Source organism: Podarcis erhardii, assembly GCF_964252035.2.
Source record: "Podarcis erhardii genome assembly, chromosome: 13".
Taxonomy (NCBI): domain Eukaryota; kingdom Metazoa; phylum Chordata; class Lepidosauria; order Squamata; family Lacertidae; genus Podarcis; species Podarcis erhardii.
This window is the reverse complement of record NC_138502.1, coordinates 287,495-305,000: the sequence shown is the minus strand read 5'-3', so window position 1 is coordinate 305,000 and position 17,506 is coordinate 287,495. Positions and strand designations below refer to the sequence as shown.

The following is a 17,506-nucleotide window of genomic DNA, read 5'->3' as shown; positions in this document are numbered from 1 at the left end:
TCCTCCACTTTTTACCTCAGCTTCTCCTTTCCCGCCAAATCTCAGGCGTCTCTTCCTTCCTTCCTTCCTTCCTTCCTTCCTTCCTTCCTTCCTCTCTCCTCCACTTTTTACCTCAGCTTCTCCTTTCCTGCCAAATGTCAGGCATCTCTTCCTTCCTTCCTTCCTTCCTTCCTTCCTTCCTTCCTTCCTTCCTTCCTTCCTTCCTTCCTTCCTCTCTCCTCCACTTTTTACCTCAGCTTCTCCTTTCCCGCCAAATCTCAGGCGTCTCTTCCTTCCTTCCTTCCTTCCTTCCTTCCTTCCTTCCTTCCTCTCTCCTCCACTTTTTACCTCAGCTTCTCCTTTCCTGCCAAATGTCAGGCGTCCCTTCCTTCCTTCCTTCCTTCCTTCCTTCCTTCCTCTCTCCTCCACTTTTTACCTCAGCTTCTCCTTTCCTGCCAAATGTCAGGCGTCTCTTCCTTCCTTCCTTCCTTCCTTCCTTCCTTCCTTCCTTCCTTCCTCTCTCCTCCACTTCTTACCTCAGCTTCTCCTTTCCTGCCAAATGTCAGGCGTCTCTTCCTTCCTTCCTTCCTTCCTTCCTTCCTTCCTTCCTTCCTCTCTCCTCCACTTTTTACCTCAGCTTCTCCTTTCCTGCCAAATGTCAGGCGTCTCTTCCTTCCTTCCTTCCTTCCTTCCTTCCTTCCTTCCTTCCTTCCTTCCTTCCTCTCTCCTCCACTTTTTACCTCAGCTTCTCCTTTCCTGCCAAATGTCAGGCGTCTCTTCCTTCCTTCCTTCCTTCCTTCCTTCCTTCCTTCCTTCCTTCCTTCCTCTCTCCTCCACTTTTTACCTCAGCTTCTCCTTTCCTGCCAAATGTCAGGCGTCTCTTCCTTCCTTCCTTCCTTCCTTCCTTCCTTCCTTCCTTCCTTCCTTCCTCTCTCCTCCACTTTTTACCTCAGCTTCTCCTTTCCTGCCAAATGTCAGGCGTCTCTTCCTTCCTTCCTTCCTTCCTTCCTTCCTTCCTTCCTTCCTTCCTTCCTTCCTTCCTCTCTCCTCCACTTTTTACCTCAGCTTCTCCTTTCCCGCCAAATCTCAGGCGTCTCTTCCTTCCTTCCTTCCTTCCTTCCTTCCTTCCTTCCTTCCTTCCTCTCTCCTCCACTTTTTACCTCAGCTTCTCCTTTCCTGCCAAATGTCAGGCATCTCTTCCTTCCTTCCTTCCTTCCTTCCTTCCTTCCTTCCTTCCTCTCTCCTCCACTTTTTACCTCAGCTTCTCCTTTCCCGCCAAATCTCAGGCGTCTCTTCCTTCCTTCCTTCCTTCCTTCCTTCCTTCCTTCCTTCCTTCCTTCCTTCCTCTCTCCTCCACTTTTTACCTCAGCTTCTCCTTTCCTGCCAAATGTCAGGCGTCCCTTCCTTCCTTCCTTCCTTCCTTCCTTCCTTCCTTCCTCTCTCCTCCACTTTTTACCTCAGCTTCTCCTTTCCTGCCAAATGTCAGGCGTCTCTTCCTTCCTTCCTTCCTTCCTTCCTTCCTTCCTTCCTTCCTTCCTTCCTCTCTCCTCCACTTCTTACCTCAGCTTCTCCTTTCCCGCCAAATCTCAGGCGTCCCCCCTCCCTCTCCTTTGCTCGGCAACAGTGTTCATTTCAGTTAACTGGAAGGGACATTTTTAGATTGGGGGTTTTGCCCACGCCGAGCCCCGTCTCCGGAGCCTCCCCTTCTCCCCCCAACTCTCTTCTGTTGTGGGAATAGGGCTCCGGAGGGCCGCCAGAAGGGGCCACGAGGGCAGATGCTGAGCACGTCTCTCTCTGTGTGTATAAAGGTGGAATATGAAGAGAACTGAAGAGAACCTGCAACACATATAAAAGGATGGATACATGGAATAAAGGTAAAGGTAAAAAAAACTTATAAAGGTAAAGGTAAAAAAATATGTGTGTGGAATAGGTAAAGGGGAAGCTGATAAAAGAAGAAGCAATGAACTCTAGGGACATTTTTGGTATTATTACTTATTTGACTTATACACCACCCATTATCAAAAGGGCAATGTGTCACATTAATAACATATTTTACAGGGCATGACAATGAAAACATAAAACAAAGCATAGTGATTGACAGCATAAGAATAAAAACAATCCTAATAACAATTGTCGCCCCTTCCCCCCTTTAACACTGCAAAGATTATTTAATGGCCAAAGGGCTGCATATGAGGAATGATTTGCCTGGTGCCAGGGCTGCCATATTTCAAAAAGTGACAATCAGAGTTGTTTAGTTGTTTATCTTTCTTTGTTGTCTTTGCCGTTGTTGACCTTTTTTTTTTTTTTTTGCACAATTGCCAAGAAATTTGATGTTTTTCAGCTTTTTTAAAAAATGAAAAATCAGTACTTCTGGAATGGGTTGCCATGTTATCCTGGACATTTTCACGCTTGCCAAAAATTCCCCTCGGACACTATTATCATCGGACAAATCCCGGATATGTCCAGGAAACCCCGGATGCATGGCAGCCTTACCTGGTGCTTAATACCTGAAAGGAAATGAGTCCATGTTAATTAGCACCAGCCTGCCTTAATCAGCCCTGATCAGGCTAATTTCAAAGGGTTTGGGAACGTCTTACTTGGTTCTATCATAGAGACTCATGACTCTGATGCCCCAAACCTTAACTAAATTCTAGCACCTATCAGTTCCAGGATTTCTGGGTTTCTGGCATCCTGAGAGTCGTAACATTACCCTCTGCCAAGAAATGAGCATCAGGCCACAGAAAAATTAGCAGAAAGGCTTAATCATAGACCATGGGTAGGCAACCTAAGGCCCGGGGGCCAGATCTGGCCCAATTGCCTTCTCAATCCGGCCCGCGGACGGTCCGGGAATCAGCGTGTTTTTACATGAGTAGAATGTGTCCTTTTATTTAAAATGCATCTCTGGGTTATTTGTGGGGCATAGGAATTTGTTCATTGTCCCCCCAAAAAAAATATAGTCCAGCCCCCCACAAGGTCTGAGGGACAGTGGACTGGCCCCCTGCTGAAAAAGTTTGCTGACCCGTCATGGATCATTATAGGGTGACCTCCCCCACTCTCAGAAACCCTCCACCCTGCCCCAAACAGCTAACTTTGGATGCCCCCCACCAACAGAATATAGAGGACTCTTATGGCAGTGATGGCCAAACTTGGCCCTCCAGCTGTTTTGGGACTACAATTCCCATCATCCCTGACCACTGGTCCTGTTAGCTAGGGATGATGGGAGTTGTATTCCCAAAACAGTTTGGCCATCGCTGTCTTATGATATCCCACAGGGGATGACCTGTTGACTTCTGACCAGTGTCCAGCTGACCCCCAGCCTGGTCACTTTTTCTCCAACATGGGAAAGGCTTCCCAACCACCTTTGTCTTTCTGCCTCCATCTTTATGGCACACCCACCCTTCCTGCATTGACAGGCATTGGGCTAGATGACCCTTGGGGTCTCTTCCAACTATGGTTCCCCTTCCCCCTTTCCAAAGACTGCACCCCCTGTTTCTGCAGCCCCCACCCCCCAAATCCACAGCCTTTCCCCCCAGGCATCTGTTCATCAAAAGCTCCATGGACCCTCTTCTCAACAGGCAGCAATCATAGCAGCCTAGCACTGATTCCTAGACTCAAAGGATCATGGAATTGTAGAGTTGGGAGGGACCCTGAGGGTCATCTAGTCCAATCCCCTGCAATGCAGGAATCTTCTCCCCAGCGTGGGGCTCAAACCCATCACCCCGAGATTGAGAGTTGTGTGCTCTCCGCCTGAGCTATAACCAAAGAAAGACATGCAGGTTCGGATAGGAAGCCTTTGAAGCTTTTTAATTTTATTTTTGCATTTTCCATTTTACAAACCATAACAACGAAAACAAACAAAATTCAGACATCATACCCATTTAACCCCCCCCCCTTTGTGGAGCCTTATATTTTCATTTTCATTCTGCATCTTATCACCAACTCCAATTATTGTAAATCCTTAATCAATCCATGGTTCAGATTTTTACAAGTTTTCTGTCAAACCTACTAATGAATGTAATTGTTTACAATAATTTTTCAAATACATTATATACTTCCCCCATTCTTTATTAAAATTTGATTCTTTCTGCCTAGAGTGGTAGATTCATAATCTGGGGAACCGGGTTCGCGTCTCCGCTCCTCCACCTGCAGCTGCTGGGTGACCTTGGGCCAGTCACACTTCTCGGAAGTCTCCCAGCCCCACTCACCTCCCAGACAAGACAAAATAAAAAAATTCCTTCCAGTAGCACCTTAAAGACCAACTAAGTTAGTTCTAGGTATGAGCTTTCGTGTGCATGCACACTTCTTCAGATACACACTTCTTCTTCAGATGCACACGAAAGCTCATACCTAGAACTAACTTAGTTGGTCTTTAAGGTGCTACTGGAAGGATTTTTTTTATTTTGTCTTGACTATGGCAGATCACCTCACAAGAGTGTTTGTTGTGGGGGAGGAAGGGAAAGGAGAATGTGAGCCGCTTTGAGACTCCTTAGGGGAGTGATAAAGCGGGATATCAAATCCAAACTCTTCTTCTTCCTGTAAGTTTTGCCAATCCAGCATAGTTCATTAATTTTAACAGCCGCTCTTCCTTGTTTGGAACTGTATTTTCTTTCCATCCCTGGGCCAGCAACATTCGGGCAGCTGTGGTTGCATCCATGAACAATTTATTCTGCTCCTTCAGGATCTCTACACCTAAAATTCCTATAAGAAAAGCTTCTGGTTGCTTAGTAAACTTTTTTTCACCGCATTATACTGTATATCATTTCCCCTGAAGCTTTTTTTACTACCACATATGATGCCCTCTTTCTCTTTACATTTCCAGCACGTTAGAATTTGATTTATACATTTTAGCTAATTAAGTACCAATGGGACATCATTTTCATGTAGTTTTCTTTCAAAGTATAACATGCTGTAAATTTCAGATCTGTAACCAATAATTTTTCCCACACTGCTAACTCAATATTATAACCAAAACCCCTTGCCCAGTGTATCACCACTGCTTTGAACTGTTCCATCTTTTGTTTACCAATCCGATAAAAAATTATACATTTAGTTTTTATTTTCCAGCAACTTTTTCAAATTGGGAGGTTTTATGAGAAAAACCTTTCTTTTTATCCAACTTCATTAAGCTGGTGATATTGCAACAAATTGGTTATTAGTCCTCTTACTTCTTCATAACTCCTTAATTTTAAGTCTTGATCTACCTCTTTTAATAGTTCTTCGTAAGTTATCCAGTTGTTTCTCGTATTTATTTTTTTCACTGATTAAGTTTAAAGCCTGCTCCCTCTCCAAATTATGAATCTGTTCCAGAGCCTTTGGAACCCTGACCAGAGGCTCCTCTACCAATATCACCACATCATCAGCAAATGCCTCGTTTATATGTCCTGTGTCCCACTGTTATCCCTTCAATCTTGACATCCAATCTGATTCTGCTAGCCAAAACCTCTAATACTAGTATAAACAATAATTTTGACAAGGGGCAACCCTTTCTTGTCCCCTTTGTTATATTACATTTTTCTGTTAGCACATTATTTACAATCAGCATGGTGTGTTGATTGGAAGCCTTTGAAGCTTTTTATTCTTAGTGCTAATATTAGTACAGTAGTACCTTGGTTCTCAAACTTAATCCGTTCTGGAAGTCCATTCCAAAACCAAAACGTTCCAAAGCCAAGGCGCGCTTTCCCATAGAAAGTAATGCAAAATGGATTATTCCGTTCTAGACATTAAAAAACAACCCCTAAAACTGCAATTTAACATGAATTTTGCTATCTAACAAGACCATTGATCCATAAAATGAAAGCAATAAACAATGTACTGCAGTCACGCAATCAGTCAATCAGTAGCTGAACTGGGTTCCACACAGTTACAAAAACCAAACAAAAAAGCTGCAGAAACAAAAAAGCAAAATAAATAGCAAAAACAGACAGACCTCAGTGTAACACTCAAAAAGGGAGTGTGGCACTCAAAACGGAGCACGTTCGGCTTATGAAAAAGGTTCGCAAACCAGAACACTTACTTCTCGGTTTGCAGTGTTTGGGTTCCAAGCTGTTTGAGTACCAAGGCGCTTGAGAACCAAGGTACCACTGTATTAACAAGTAATCATGCTGGCTCAAGACACACAGATTTTAGGGGGAGGAAGAATGTTAGGAGGAGTTCTCCCACTGCCCCACCTGCCCCCCTCCCCATCTGGAGCTCCCAACGCCTTCATCTTCCACCCCATCTACAAGGTGTCCTTGGCCAGAAACCACCAGCAGACCCCTCCCCTCAGCCGTAGCCCCTGCTGCTCACTAGGAACACTGACCCCCTGGAGGCAGTCTGGAGATGGTGCAAGGAGAAGAGGCAGATCCAGGCAGCAGGACAGCGGTGCAAGTGAGGGGAGGTGGGAACACAGGAGAGAGGGGGCAACGTGGAATAAGGAACAGGAATGGGCAAAATGTGCCTCAGTTTCCTCTCTGGCACAACTGAGTTGGGTGAAGGCCAAGCAAACTGTGGCTGTGAGTAGGGCAAAACGAATTTCAACACTGCAAAGTAATCTCAAAAGGGGCAAATGAATCTCCACACAGTCCAGATCAGGAGAAGTCATACCACTGCTCTATTCTTCCTTGGTCAGAGCACACCTGGAATCTTGTGTCCAGTTCTTGGCACCCCAATTGAAGAAGGATATTGACAAGTTGGAACGTGTGCAGAGGCAGGTGAGTGACCAAAGTGATCAAGGCTCTGGAAATCAAGAGTTAGGAGGAACAGCTGAGGAAACTGGGGGTGTTTAGTCCGCAGAATTGTAGACTTAGAGGAGATAGGATAATGTCCTCTAAATATCTAAAGGGTGTCCCATGGGGGATGGAGCAAGCTTGTTTCTTCCTGGTCTGTAGAGGAGGACCTGAGGCAATAGCTTCAAGTTACAAGAAAGTTGATTCCAATTAAACATCAGGAAGGCCTTTCTAATGCTCACAGCTGCACAACAGTGGAAGCAAGTCCCTTCGAAGGTGGTGGACTCTCCTTTCCTGGAAGATCTCAAGCATGGGCTTGGTGGCCATCTGTCATGCATGTTTCAGTTGAGATTTCTGCACTGCAGTGGGTTGGACTAGCTTCTCCCATTCTCCTCACTGTGGATTTTTTGATGGAAAGTGAGATTCCCCTTCTGACTGAAGCTCTTCCCACATTCCAAGCACTCAAATGGCTTCTCCCCTGTATGAATTCGTTGATGGGAAGTGAGAGCAGAACTCTGACTGAAGCTCTTTCCACATTCCAGACACTGAAATGGTTTCTCCCCTGTATGAATTCTTTGATGGGAAGTGAGATTGGACCTCTGACTGAAGCTCTTTCCACATTCCATGCACTCATACGGTTTCTCCCCTGTATGAATTCGTTGATGGGACTTGAGATGGCAGCTGTGCCGGAAGCTCTTCCCACATGCCAAGCAATTATATGGTTTCTCCCCTGTATGAATTCTTTGGTGGAAAGTGAGACTGGCTCTGTAACTGAAATTCTCTCCACATTCCAAGCACTGATATGGCTTCTCCCCTGTATGAATTCGTTGATGGGAAGTAAGATTGTTCTTATAACTGAAAATCTTTCCACATTCCAAGCACTGATATGGTTTCTCCCCTGTATGAATTCTTTGATGGGAAGTGAGCACAGAACTCTTACTGAAGCTCTTTCCACATTCCATGCACTGATAGGGTTTCTCCCCTGTATGAATTCTGAGATGGGACTTGAGATGACAGCTATGACGGAAGGTCTTCCCACATGCCAAGCAATTGTATGGTTTCTCCCCTGTATGAATTCTTTGATGGGAAGTGAGACTGGCTTTGTAACTGAAACTCTTCCCACATTCCAAACACTGATATGGCTTCTCCCCTGTATGAATTCTTTGATGGGAAACGAGATTGTTCTTGTAACTGAAGATCTTTCCACATTCCAAGCACTGATATGGTTTCTTGCCTGTATGAATTCTTTGATGGAAATTGAGAGAGTCGTGCCAAGCGAAACTCTTTCCGCATTCAAAGCACTGATAGCGTTTCTTTCCAGTGGAATTTCTTTGATAGGAAGTGGAACTGGAGCTCTGGCTCAAGCTCTCTCTGCATTCCGAATATTGATATGGCTTCTCCTCTGTTTTGACTTTGTCGTGGTCTCCCATTTTCTTCATTTCCAATTCATCACCTGCAATGAAGAGAGAAGCGAACATTGGTACTTAACGAGATAAATTCCTTCTCTGTAGGGAGAATTGGTCTCTGCCAATCTCACCATTGAAAATAAGTTAAGGTTTTGAGGAATCAGGGGCAGGACAACCCCCTAACTCCAGTTCAACTCATGCTTAAGCAAGAAACTGTATAGTCACAACATAACAACTAAGGAATAGGAACAGAACAGTGATTTCAGTGGGGCATGCCGCTCTCTTCACTGAATGAAAATTCCTACTGGCACCTGTAACTAGCACAGGTGAAGGACGGGGAACTCTGATATGTGCTGAAGAGCAAGAAGGCTGGGATGGAAAGACAGAAGAGGCCCCTGGACCTTGCGGGAAGGTGTCCCATGTCCCTCGAGGCAACCCTCTGAAATCCAGTGTTTGATAGCCTCCCCCATGCACACAGAGGTACCCGAGAGGGCTGGATCCCAATTCTCTGTACAGAGAAGGAACATATCACGGTAAGTATCAATGTTCACTTCTCCTGTAGGGGAAAACTGGGTTCCATGATGTAGGAAGTATTTCAGCAGTGTCCAGATCAGGTGGCAGCCATTGTGGGCCCTACCTCCTCATTGTTAACCACCTGTTGAAGCCCTCTTCTCTCAAAGGAGGCCTCTGCTGAGATATAGGTGTCTAACTTATGGAGTTTCATGAAGGTGGAGGGAGAGGACCCAGTGGCTGCTCTGTATATCACCCAGGGGAGCTCACGTCCCAAATGATGCCGAGGTGCCTGTGTTCCTGGTGGAATGGGCAGTGATTCCCAAGGGCACCCCACCCCACCCCCGGATCCAGCCTGCCAGTGATGCTGGGGGAACCTTGTGCCCCTTGGTTCTAGACTGGAAAGAAGCAAATGGAGCCCCTGCTATGCGGAACTCCTCTGTGTTCCTGAGGTAAACCCTGATGGCCCTGTGCACATCCATTCCTTCTGCCCCCCTCCCCTGGAGGGTTTGTTGCCTTAACGTCTCTAGCACTGAATGAGCCCCTGTGGAGACAAAAGGAAGAATCAGTTCCTTTCTGACTCTTTCTCTCTGTCTTCTTATGAGGCAGGGCCTTCTTCTTGCCCCTGGTCTCTACCAGGGCATCTTCCAGCCCCTCTGCAAATAGCTGCCCCCCCCCCGAGGGGGTCGCTGGCCAGGCTGGTCTTGGCTTTGGTGTCCACCTGCCACTGTTTAAACCAGAGCTGCCTGCGCACTGCCACATCTGCTGCCCTGGCTCCTGCTGCAAATTGAAGAAGCATCCAACGAGGCATCAGCCACGTGGGCAGAGGCCTAGCTTGCTTTGCTGTTCCTTGCTGGATATGGATGAACCCTGGTCCAACCTCTGCCAGAAGTCGCACTGGCCATGAAAGAAGCTGCAGCCGAGACCTCAATGTGCACAAGCTTCATGTGATCTGAGCAACAAAACCTTTTGTCTTCAGGATTCCTGGGGTGATCCTGCCCATCTCTGGAAACCATGGATCCATGAGCGAGGGAACTTATGGGGGCATCTGCGAGAGGAACACTAAGAAATCCCACTGCAGGCTTATCAAATGGATTTAGCTGCCTTATGGAGAAGCTTGCTGCCTTAGCAGCCCCAGGAATCCACCATTCCTGCAAGATGCTCTCCTTACACTCTTCTAGAAAACGGAAAACCCTCTTGCAGGCCTTGTGCTTGGGAAAGGCCATGGAGTTGCTCCTTGGCTTCCTGGACCTGCTCAGGGACATGGACTGTCCTCACAGCCTTTCCCAGGAGCTGCTCGATGTCTAGGCTCATAAAGAGTCTGGGGGAATGCTCCCCTTCGTCCTCCTGCCCTTGCTCCTCACCTGGAGAAAGCTCACTATCCTCTCTGTCTGAGGAGGTGGGGGCAGGCCTGGATGTTGAGGAAAGGGGCGTGAGAGCCTGAGGCATCCTCTGAGCTGGCTGCCCATGGGGAAAGGGAAGGCTCAGCTCTTCTGGAAGCCCTTCTGCCAGAGCCCCTTCCTCCCCTGCTCAGCAGCACCCGGCGCCTCCTGTGCTGGGTCCCCTGCCTCTGAGGAGCCCTTCCCCTGTGAGGGGGCGAGAGGATGCTCCAAGATGAGGAATGCTCTGAGGGGGAAGGGGAGGGATCAGCTCTCCTTCTCATCCTCCCTGGCACCCTGGCCATCGTGCTGGTTCCTAGCCCTGCTTGAACTGGAACCATGGGTGTTTTTCTAAGGCCCCCTCTCCACTGCTGCCCCTGGCTGAACGGGGCTGGGGGGCTGTGGGAAGGCGCAGAGCCTGTCCTAGCCAGGTGACCTACTCAAGAGCAAATGGAGGCCTCTCAGAGGGTTGTCCCCCTACCCCCCTTTCCTGGTTTTCCAGACCTTCCAGACGTGCTGGAGCTGCTGGATCAGGCCTTTGCAGGTCGACCAAAACCTCGGCCTGGGCTGCTGCTAAATTCAAGAAGTCCCCTTGCCCAGTTGGCCTGGGTTCCCACAGAATTCTCTGAGGAGTCAGCCAAGAGATCTATTTCCCAGAAAAAGGACTCCTCCTGAGAAGGGGCCCCTCCTGCTGTGTTCCAGCCCTTTCTGCGGTTCTGTTTGGCCCAATCATAGAATCCGTTCCATCTCTAATGTCAGTCATCATTTTGGTCAACCAGAATCTGACAGAATCAAGAACAAAAAACTGACAGCCTAATCAAAAGGCATAACCAGAGAAAAAAATGTTCACAGACAACACAGTTGATAGCCCTCTATTCAAGGTAAGATGAGGGTGTGTGTGTTAGAATCCCAGATGCTGTAGGTAGCGCTGTTAAGCTCCATCAAAATCTGAGAGGTGCGTCACAAAAATTAATGTAAAGAATTTCAGGACAGATATTATGATCCAATAGGGAGCCTTACCGAGAGAGGCCATGATGGCACGATTCTCCTCCATGACTTCCTGATGCAGAGCTCTCTGGTCAGGATCCAGCAATGCCCACTCCTCCTCCGTGAAATACACAGCTATATCCTCAAAGCACACTAAACTCTGAAAGAAAAGGTCTTCCTTTCAGAAAGCATAAAGATTATCTAGCACACATTGTTCTGTTGTTTCCTGTCTGTTAGTTGCTGTGTAGTTTTGAGGGGAATGTTTCACTGCACATTTTAATGATGGATGCATATCTAAGCATCTTAATGGAATGATTTTATTCTGTATTTTTAAAACTGGGTACTAATCTTTGTACAAAGGGGTGAAACTCCACATGGTGCTCTTCAGATCCGTATGTCTGCACAAGCATTTTAGCTTGTGAGATGGCAGGCTCCCCTCTCTCCTCTCTCCTCTCCTTATGTGGTATTTTGGGAGGGTGCAGAGAGACAACTCTCCTCATTCCCTTGGGGAGGTGGAGAAGAGGGGGGAGCCCTCAACTGGAGGGGCTGGGCAGGTGAATTCTCACCACTGTTTTTTTTTTAATGTTCCTTATATTTTAGCATTGACCAATAAACATACAAACAGAATTGCAACAACTGATAAATAATGCTAGCAACATTCAGGAGGAGAGTTAAGGTGAGGTGGCTGTTCATTGCTCTCAGCAGATAAACATGATGGAATGGGATTTTCAGCCTTCCTTAAGGGCAGATCTGACTGAAGCAAAGAGGAAGAGATTCATTTGTGCCCAGAGATGCCCTGGCTGCCCCACTCCTGAGCCTCTTTCCCCACAAGGCTCCTTCCCCCTACCTGATCTGGTTCCACAGTCGCTGTTTCCCCTCCTCCACCAAGAAAAGATGGAGTGGGAGGTTTTGCTGGCATCATTCTGTCACCTGCAAGAGACAAAGGTAAGTGGGGAGACAGGAGTGCCTGCCTCTCTCAGAGGTGAAGCCTCTACATCCGCTGCTTCACCTGAGAAGCAGAATTGTGTGTCATCAGTATATTGCTGGCAACGTCCTCCCAAACTCCGGATGTTCCTACTCAGCAGTTTCATGTAGATGTTAAGTAGCATATGGGATAAAACAGAGCCTTGAGGAATTCCTCCCTTAAGGCTCCATGGGGCTAAAAAGCACTCCCCAAGCATCACCCTCTGGGGACCACCATCCAAGGAGGACCAGAACCACTGCAAAGCTGTGCCGCCACCTCTGGACTCAGCCAGCTGCTCCAGAAGGAGAGCGTGATCGATGGTATCAAAAGCCGCTGAGATGTCCAGCAGAATCAACAGGGGCATCTTTCCCCATCTCTCTCTCTCAGCAAAGGTCATTACATAGGGCAACCAAATCAGTTTCTGAGCCAAAACCGGGCCTAAACCCTGATTGAAATCAATCTACTTATAACAAGCCTCACATGCTGAGTGCATTTTAGCATTTGTACCCATTGCCTGTTTCAGCAGTGCAAAAATACATTTCCCCTCCTTGAGGCTCTTGGTCCCAAATGTCTTCCACAAAAAGATGAAAAGATTAGTTTCAAAACCAACAGAATGGGATCAAAGGGACAAAAGACTCCTTCCTCCTTACCCAGTGACCTCTCTTTTGTGTCCAGCGGAGTCCTCTCTTCCTCAGAGTAATCTGGGCCCATTGCTGCAAGCAGATCCTTTCCCTGAAAGAACGAAAAGAATTCATAGAATTATAGAAAAGGCAACAATTTTAGGATATCCGACAATGCTCCACTAATGGGCCATTAGTAGAGCATTTGGGTTTGTTCTCCCTCCTCTTTGGAACCCCTCGGGAGCATCCAGAGGAAAGTCTCTCTCACCTGCTGCTCCGCCTGCTTCCTCTCCTCTGCCTGACTCAGGAGAAAACCTTCGGCCAGGGCCACTGCCTGGGAACTGGTCTCTGCTCCGCATTCCCTCACCCAGCTCTCCATCTCTGCTGGAAGGACAGCCAGGAACTGCTCCAAGATCACCAGGTCCAGCATCTCAGCTTTCGTGTGCCTTTCTGGCTTCAGCCATTGACGGTCAAAGCAGTAGAGTTGGCTGCAAACCTCTCGAGGTCCTTTGGCCTCCTGGGAGCAGAACTGCCTGAACTGCTGGCTCTGCACATCTGAGCGAAGGGTGTCCTCCTCACCCAGGATTTTCTGTATGGAGTTTTCCCAGAATCCCCCACGGCTCCCAGTGTCAATGCCATGGCCTCTTCCTGCTTCAGGGTCAGCTGAGTCTTGTTCATCCATCTGTGCTCTCAGGAAGCCTCTAAGAGATTGGAAGGAATCCTTTCCCCCCCTCTTGCCAAGTTCTGTGTGTCCGAAAAGAGGCGCTAGCAAAATCTACAAAGCAAATGCATTGTTCCGTTATTAAACTGACATAGTCAATTTGTTTCCTGAGCAAGTGTGGATGAGTCCTGCTAGGAAGCAGGATTGGACTCTACCACAGGCCAGATTTTGAGCTTTCTTAAAGAAAAGGTAAGCCTCCAGCCCTCCTAGAAGGAAAGTGACCATGCCAAACTGTGAGATGAATCAGCCTGGTTGATTCTGTCTTTCAGTGTTTGCAGACAAGGAATGAAGCCAGACCTGTGACTGACAAGTGTGCCAGTTATACCAAATGTAATGTACACACTAGGCTAACAGTGGGGGTCCTAATTCCAGGGTTCTCAAGAGTTGCTCTCTCCCACCCCCACTTCAGGACACATTTCTTCCCTGCTTCTGTCCCGTTTTCTAGCACTTGGAAGCTCCAAGGTTCTCAAGGCAAATTACTGGGGTAGGGCACCTTTTTCTTCTTTCTGAGGGCCCAGATGGTTATCTGGCCAACCCCCCGAGGGTTAACTGGGCAAGACCAAAGTTCATTTGGGTGGGTTCAAAGGACAGCGCTAAAAAGCAAGTAAATCTTTCTATGCTTGTACTTGTTTTAAACAACTTTAATATTGTATTTTACTGCTGCCATCTACCATGGGAACTTAAGGGAAAGGGCAGGTAATTAACAACAGTAGCAGCAGCAACAGCAGCAGCAACAACTCCCACACGGATCAAAAATGTTGGGAATACTCCTGGATCCAACATGGTCACTGGAGTCTCAGATGATGCCAGCGACTCACAACTGCTGCCTCTCGCATAGATTTTACTGCATTTGCAGCCCCAAAGTGACTGCCCTGGGGCACAAGCCTGGGCAGTGTGCCTGGAAGTCCTGGACTGACCAGATGACAAGACCTGCAGAAATTCCCTTCTTAATTGTGGGTCTTGTCCGCTCAATCCACCAGAGCCTGTCTTCGCATGCAGAGGGAGTCCCTAACTCACTGAGGGTTTAAGACCCATTGGGTACCCTCATCTGGTTTAGCCAGCCATTCAAATCTGCTGCTGGGGGGGGGGGCAGCCACTGACCCATACTGCCAGCTTTTAGGAACCACATGTGAGAACAAAGGTGGAGGAACTAGCCAGAAGGAGCCCGTCATTTCCCCACCACAGATACTGCCCCTTCTCTACCGCCCCATTTCCATCTCGCCTAGGCTGCTGCTAGTCCCTTTGAGAGAGAGAGGACGTGGACAGGGCACTCCATGCTCTGGGATTATTGCAATGCCCGCTACGTGTGTGTGGAGCTGACCGTGAAGACAGCTCCAAAATCCCACAGCCAGATCCCTCTCTTCATTCATTGCATTTCCACCCACCCTTTTCTCCCAGGGGCTCAAGGGGGCATCCAGGGGTCTCCCTGCTGTCCTTTAACCCCCACAGCAGCCCTTGAGAACACCATTCATTCCTGTTTTCAAGCAGCTGCATTGCCTGCCGGTTCCTTTGCAGGGCCAGGTGGGTGGCTGTGTCTTGGGGTGTGGATGGGGCTGGGTGGGGGCTCCCCGCCTGCATGAGCTGAACAGGATCCCTTGGTGCATTCCCCCCCCCCCCGCTTCTCCCCAATGCACCCCATGGCGGAAGACAAGGGAGACTCACCAGGTTGCAGGAGGTGCAAAGCAGAAAGACAGCAGCCTCCCCTCCCCCTCTCTTGCAGGAAGGGACGTCAGGGGCAGGGAGGAGGGGCTTCTCATCTGGAGGACTGCCCCCCCCACCTTCATTGCCTTTCCTCTCTAGGAATCCAGCTCAGCTCCTCTTAACCCGGGCAAAGCCAGGCAAACTCAGCTCTCCCTCTGCAGAGCAGGAGAGACACGTGTGTTGAGCACACCCAGAGCTCCTTTATTTGCGGGAAGGGGAGCCATGGGAGTAACCAGGATTTATGTTTTTTTTTGGGGGGGGCAGGTCTCCCACCTGTCACCATCCTCTTTCTGGCTCTGTCCAGCAGATTCCGAATGACACGGGTCAGCAATAGTTGCTTCAAACTACTTTCTTTTGACCCCAAGTGCTCAGAAAAATCTTTCTACGATTTGTAGTTTGGGGTTGTTGTTGTTGTTGTTTAGTCGCTTAGTCGTGTCCGAGTCTTCGTGACCCCCTGGACCAGAGCACGCCAGGGTAGTTTGGGGCAAGTATTATTATTATTATTATTATTATTATTATTATTATTATTATTAATTTGTGGGCGGGGCAGCTACCCCCACCTGCCTCCCTCGGGGTGGCCTCTTGGCTGGCAGGTTTCTGAGCTGGAGGAGCAGCAAGCCGGAGAAAAGGCCCTGCAAGAATCAGGAAGCCCATCCTGGAATCAGGAGTTGGAAGGGACTCCTGAGGATCATCTAGTCCAACCCCCTGCAATGCAGGGTTCCCAACTCAAGCATCCACGAGGGACGGCCGTCCAACCTCGGCTTAAAAACCTCCAAGAAAGGGGAGTCCACCACATTCTTTTTTCCCTGATGTTTGCTTGGAATCTAATCCTTTGGTCCACGTTCTCCCCTCCGGAGCAGGAGAAAGCAAACTCCCCCCATCAGAGATATTGGATCTCAGCTGAGGGAGGAAGGAGCGAGGAGGCTCCTGGTTCCGGCCTTTTCTGGGACTGAAGAGGGGAGGCGGAAATATTCCTAGTGATTTTTAATGGCATTTTAGTTCCTGCCCTTCTTTCCCCTACTATATTGCATTGCAGTTTGTATCCTGTGGAGTTTGATATAATACGAGGTGTAAGATATAAAACAAGCTATAAACATACAATTAGGAGAGAACACGGCAAAGGCGACAAGTTCTGAAAGACTCGTTTCTGGGTTCGGTCCTGGAAAAGAAGGAGTGCAAAACCAGAAAAAGAGTCAACGTCACAAGTAAATTAAAGGTGAGATACTTATTGGCATTACTGCCTACAAATGGTGGCAGTTGATAAACACAGAAAGAAGATGTGTGAGAATGGGGGAAACATAATACAAAAAAAGCACTTTCTCTCTCTCATATCTATCAATCTATCTATCGATCTCTATCCAGTGCTTTTTTATATAAAAAAATGTTTAGGGGTACTCTCATTTCGACTCAAGAAAACCACAATTTTATAGTTCAAATTGGGGAAAATAAGTACAGTAGGTGGACAAAAGTACAAAGATTCACAAAATGTTTAGGGGTACGTGTACCCCTGCGTACCCCCTAGAAAAAAAACACTCTATCCATCTATTTCCAGGTAGGTAGCCATTTTGTATCCATCTATGTGTATCAGGGCACTCCAAGCTCTCAGTCCAGCTGGGCCACAGGAGGTCATGCACTGATTTTTCCATATCATAAACTGAAATGTGTGCAGCTCTTTGCCTTCAGCGACCCTCCACTTCAGGGACCCCCCCCCTTTCCACCTCACTTGCCCTCTCACTCCTGGGATTTCCTCCCCCCCTTCTTTTAGCATCTCCTTGCCCCCTGCCTCCACCTCCGCCATTTCAGCCCCTTTTAGCCTTGGGAGACCCTGGAGGAGCATCCCTTTGGGGGTGAGGCCAAGCAAAGGGGAGGTTGCAGCGCCTGCTGTGGCGGCAAAGACCGATGCAGGAGAGACATGTTTTGTTGCAGCCGGGGCAGAGGAAGGCGTCCGGTTGGGCTGCTGCAGATGCGCCAGGGCGTTTCTTCTCTCTGGGCTCCTGCCAGCAGTTTGGCATTTGGCAGTGGAGGTTGTAGACTCCCTTCCTGGGAGGCTTTCAAGCAGAGGTTGGCTGGCCACCTGCCAGGGATGCTCAGGCTGAGATTCCTGCCTTGCACGGAGCTGGACTAGATTACTCCCGGGGTCCCTTCCTTGTAAGGTGGTGGACTCTCCTTCACCAAAGGTTTTCAAGCAGAGGTTGGTGGCCGTCTCCTGGGGATTTTTGAGCTGTGATTCCTTCACTGCAGTCTAGATTACTCTTGGGGGCTCCTTCCAACTACAGAATATGATTATATGTGCAGGGGGCAGATTGGCTTCCGAAAAAGAAACGGGCCTTCTCTGCAGTGGCTCCCCGTCTGCTCTCCCCAAGGAAATCTGCCCAGCGCCTTCATTATACACCTTGAGGCACCAGACAAAAACATTGGTTGCTTTGGTTGTCATCCCTTGCCTTTTTAAAATGTGGCTCTTTTTTTGGGGGGGGGGTGTTATTGGGTTGTTGTTTCTATTTTGATGATATATTTTGTGGTTTCATATTCTGATTT

General features: G+C 48.1%; 1 protein-coding gene across 1 annotated transcript; it reads right to left on the bottom strand.

Moving 5' to 3' along the window:
* Positions 1 to 5,350: 5,350 nt before the first annotated feature.
* LOC309326345 (uncharacterized protein) lies at positions 5,351 to 15,005 on the bottom strand. Its single transcript, XM_081834961.1, has 6 exons — positions 14,933 to 15,005; positions 12,818 to 13,324; positions 12,580 to 12,661; positions 11,813 to 11,895; positions 10,999 to 11,125; positions 5,351 to 8,136 (listed from the first exon to the last, which is right to left on the bottom strand). The coding sequence occupies exons 2-6, from the start codon at positions 13,229 to 13,231 to the stop codon at positions 7,058 to 7,060; spliced, it is 1,785 nt and encodes a 594-aa protein (XP_081691087.1). The 5' UTR covers positions 13,232 to 13,324; positions 14,933 to 15,005; the 3' UTR covers positions 5,351 to 7,057.
* Between the last annotated feature and the right edge of the window lie 2,501 nt (positions 15,006 to 17,506).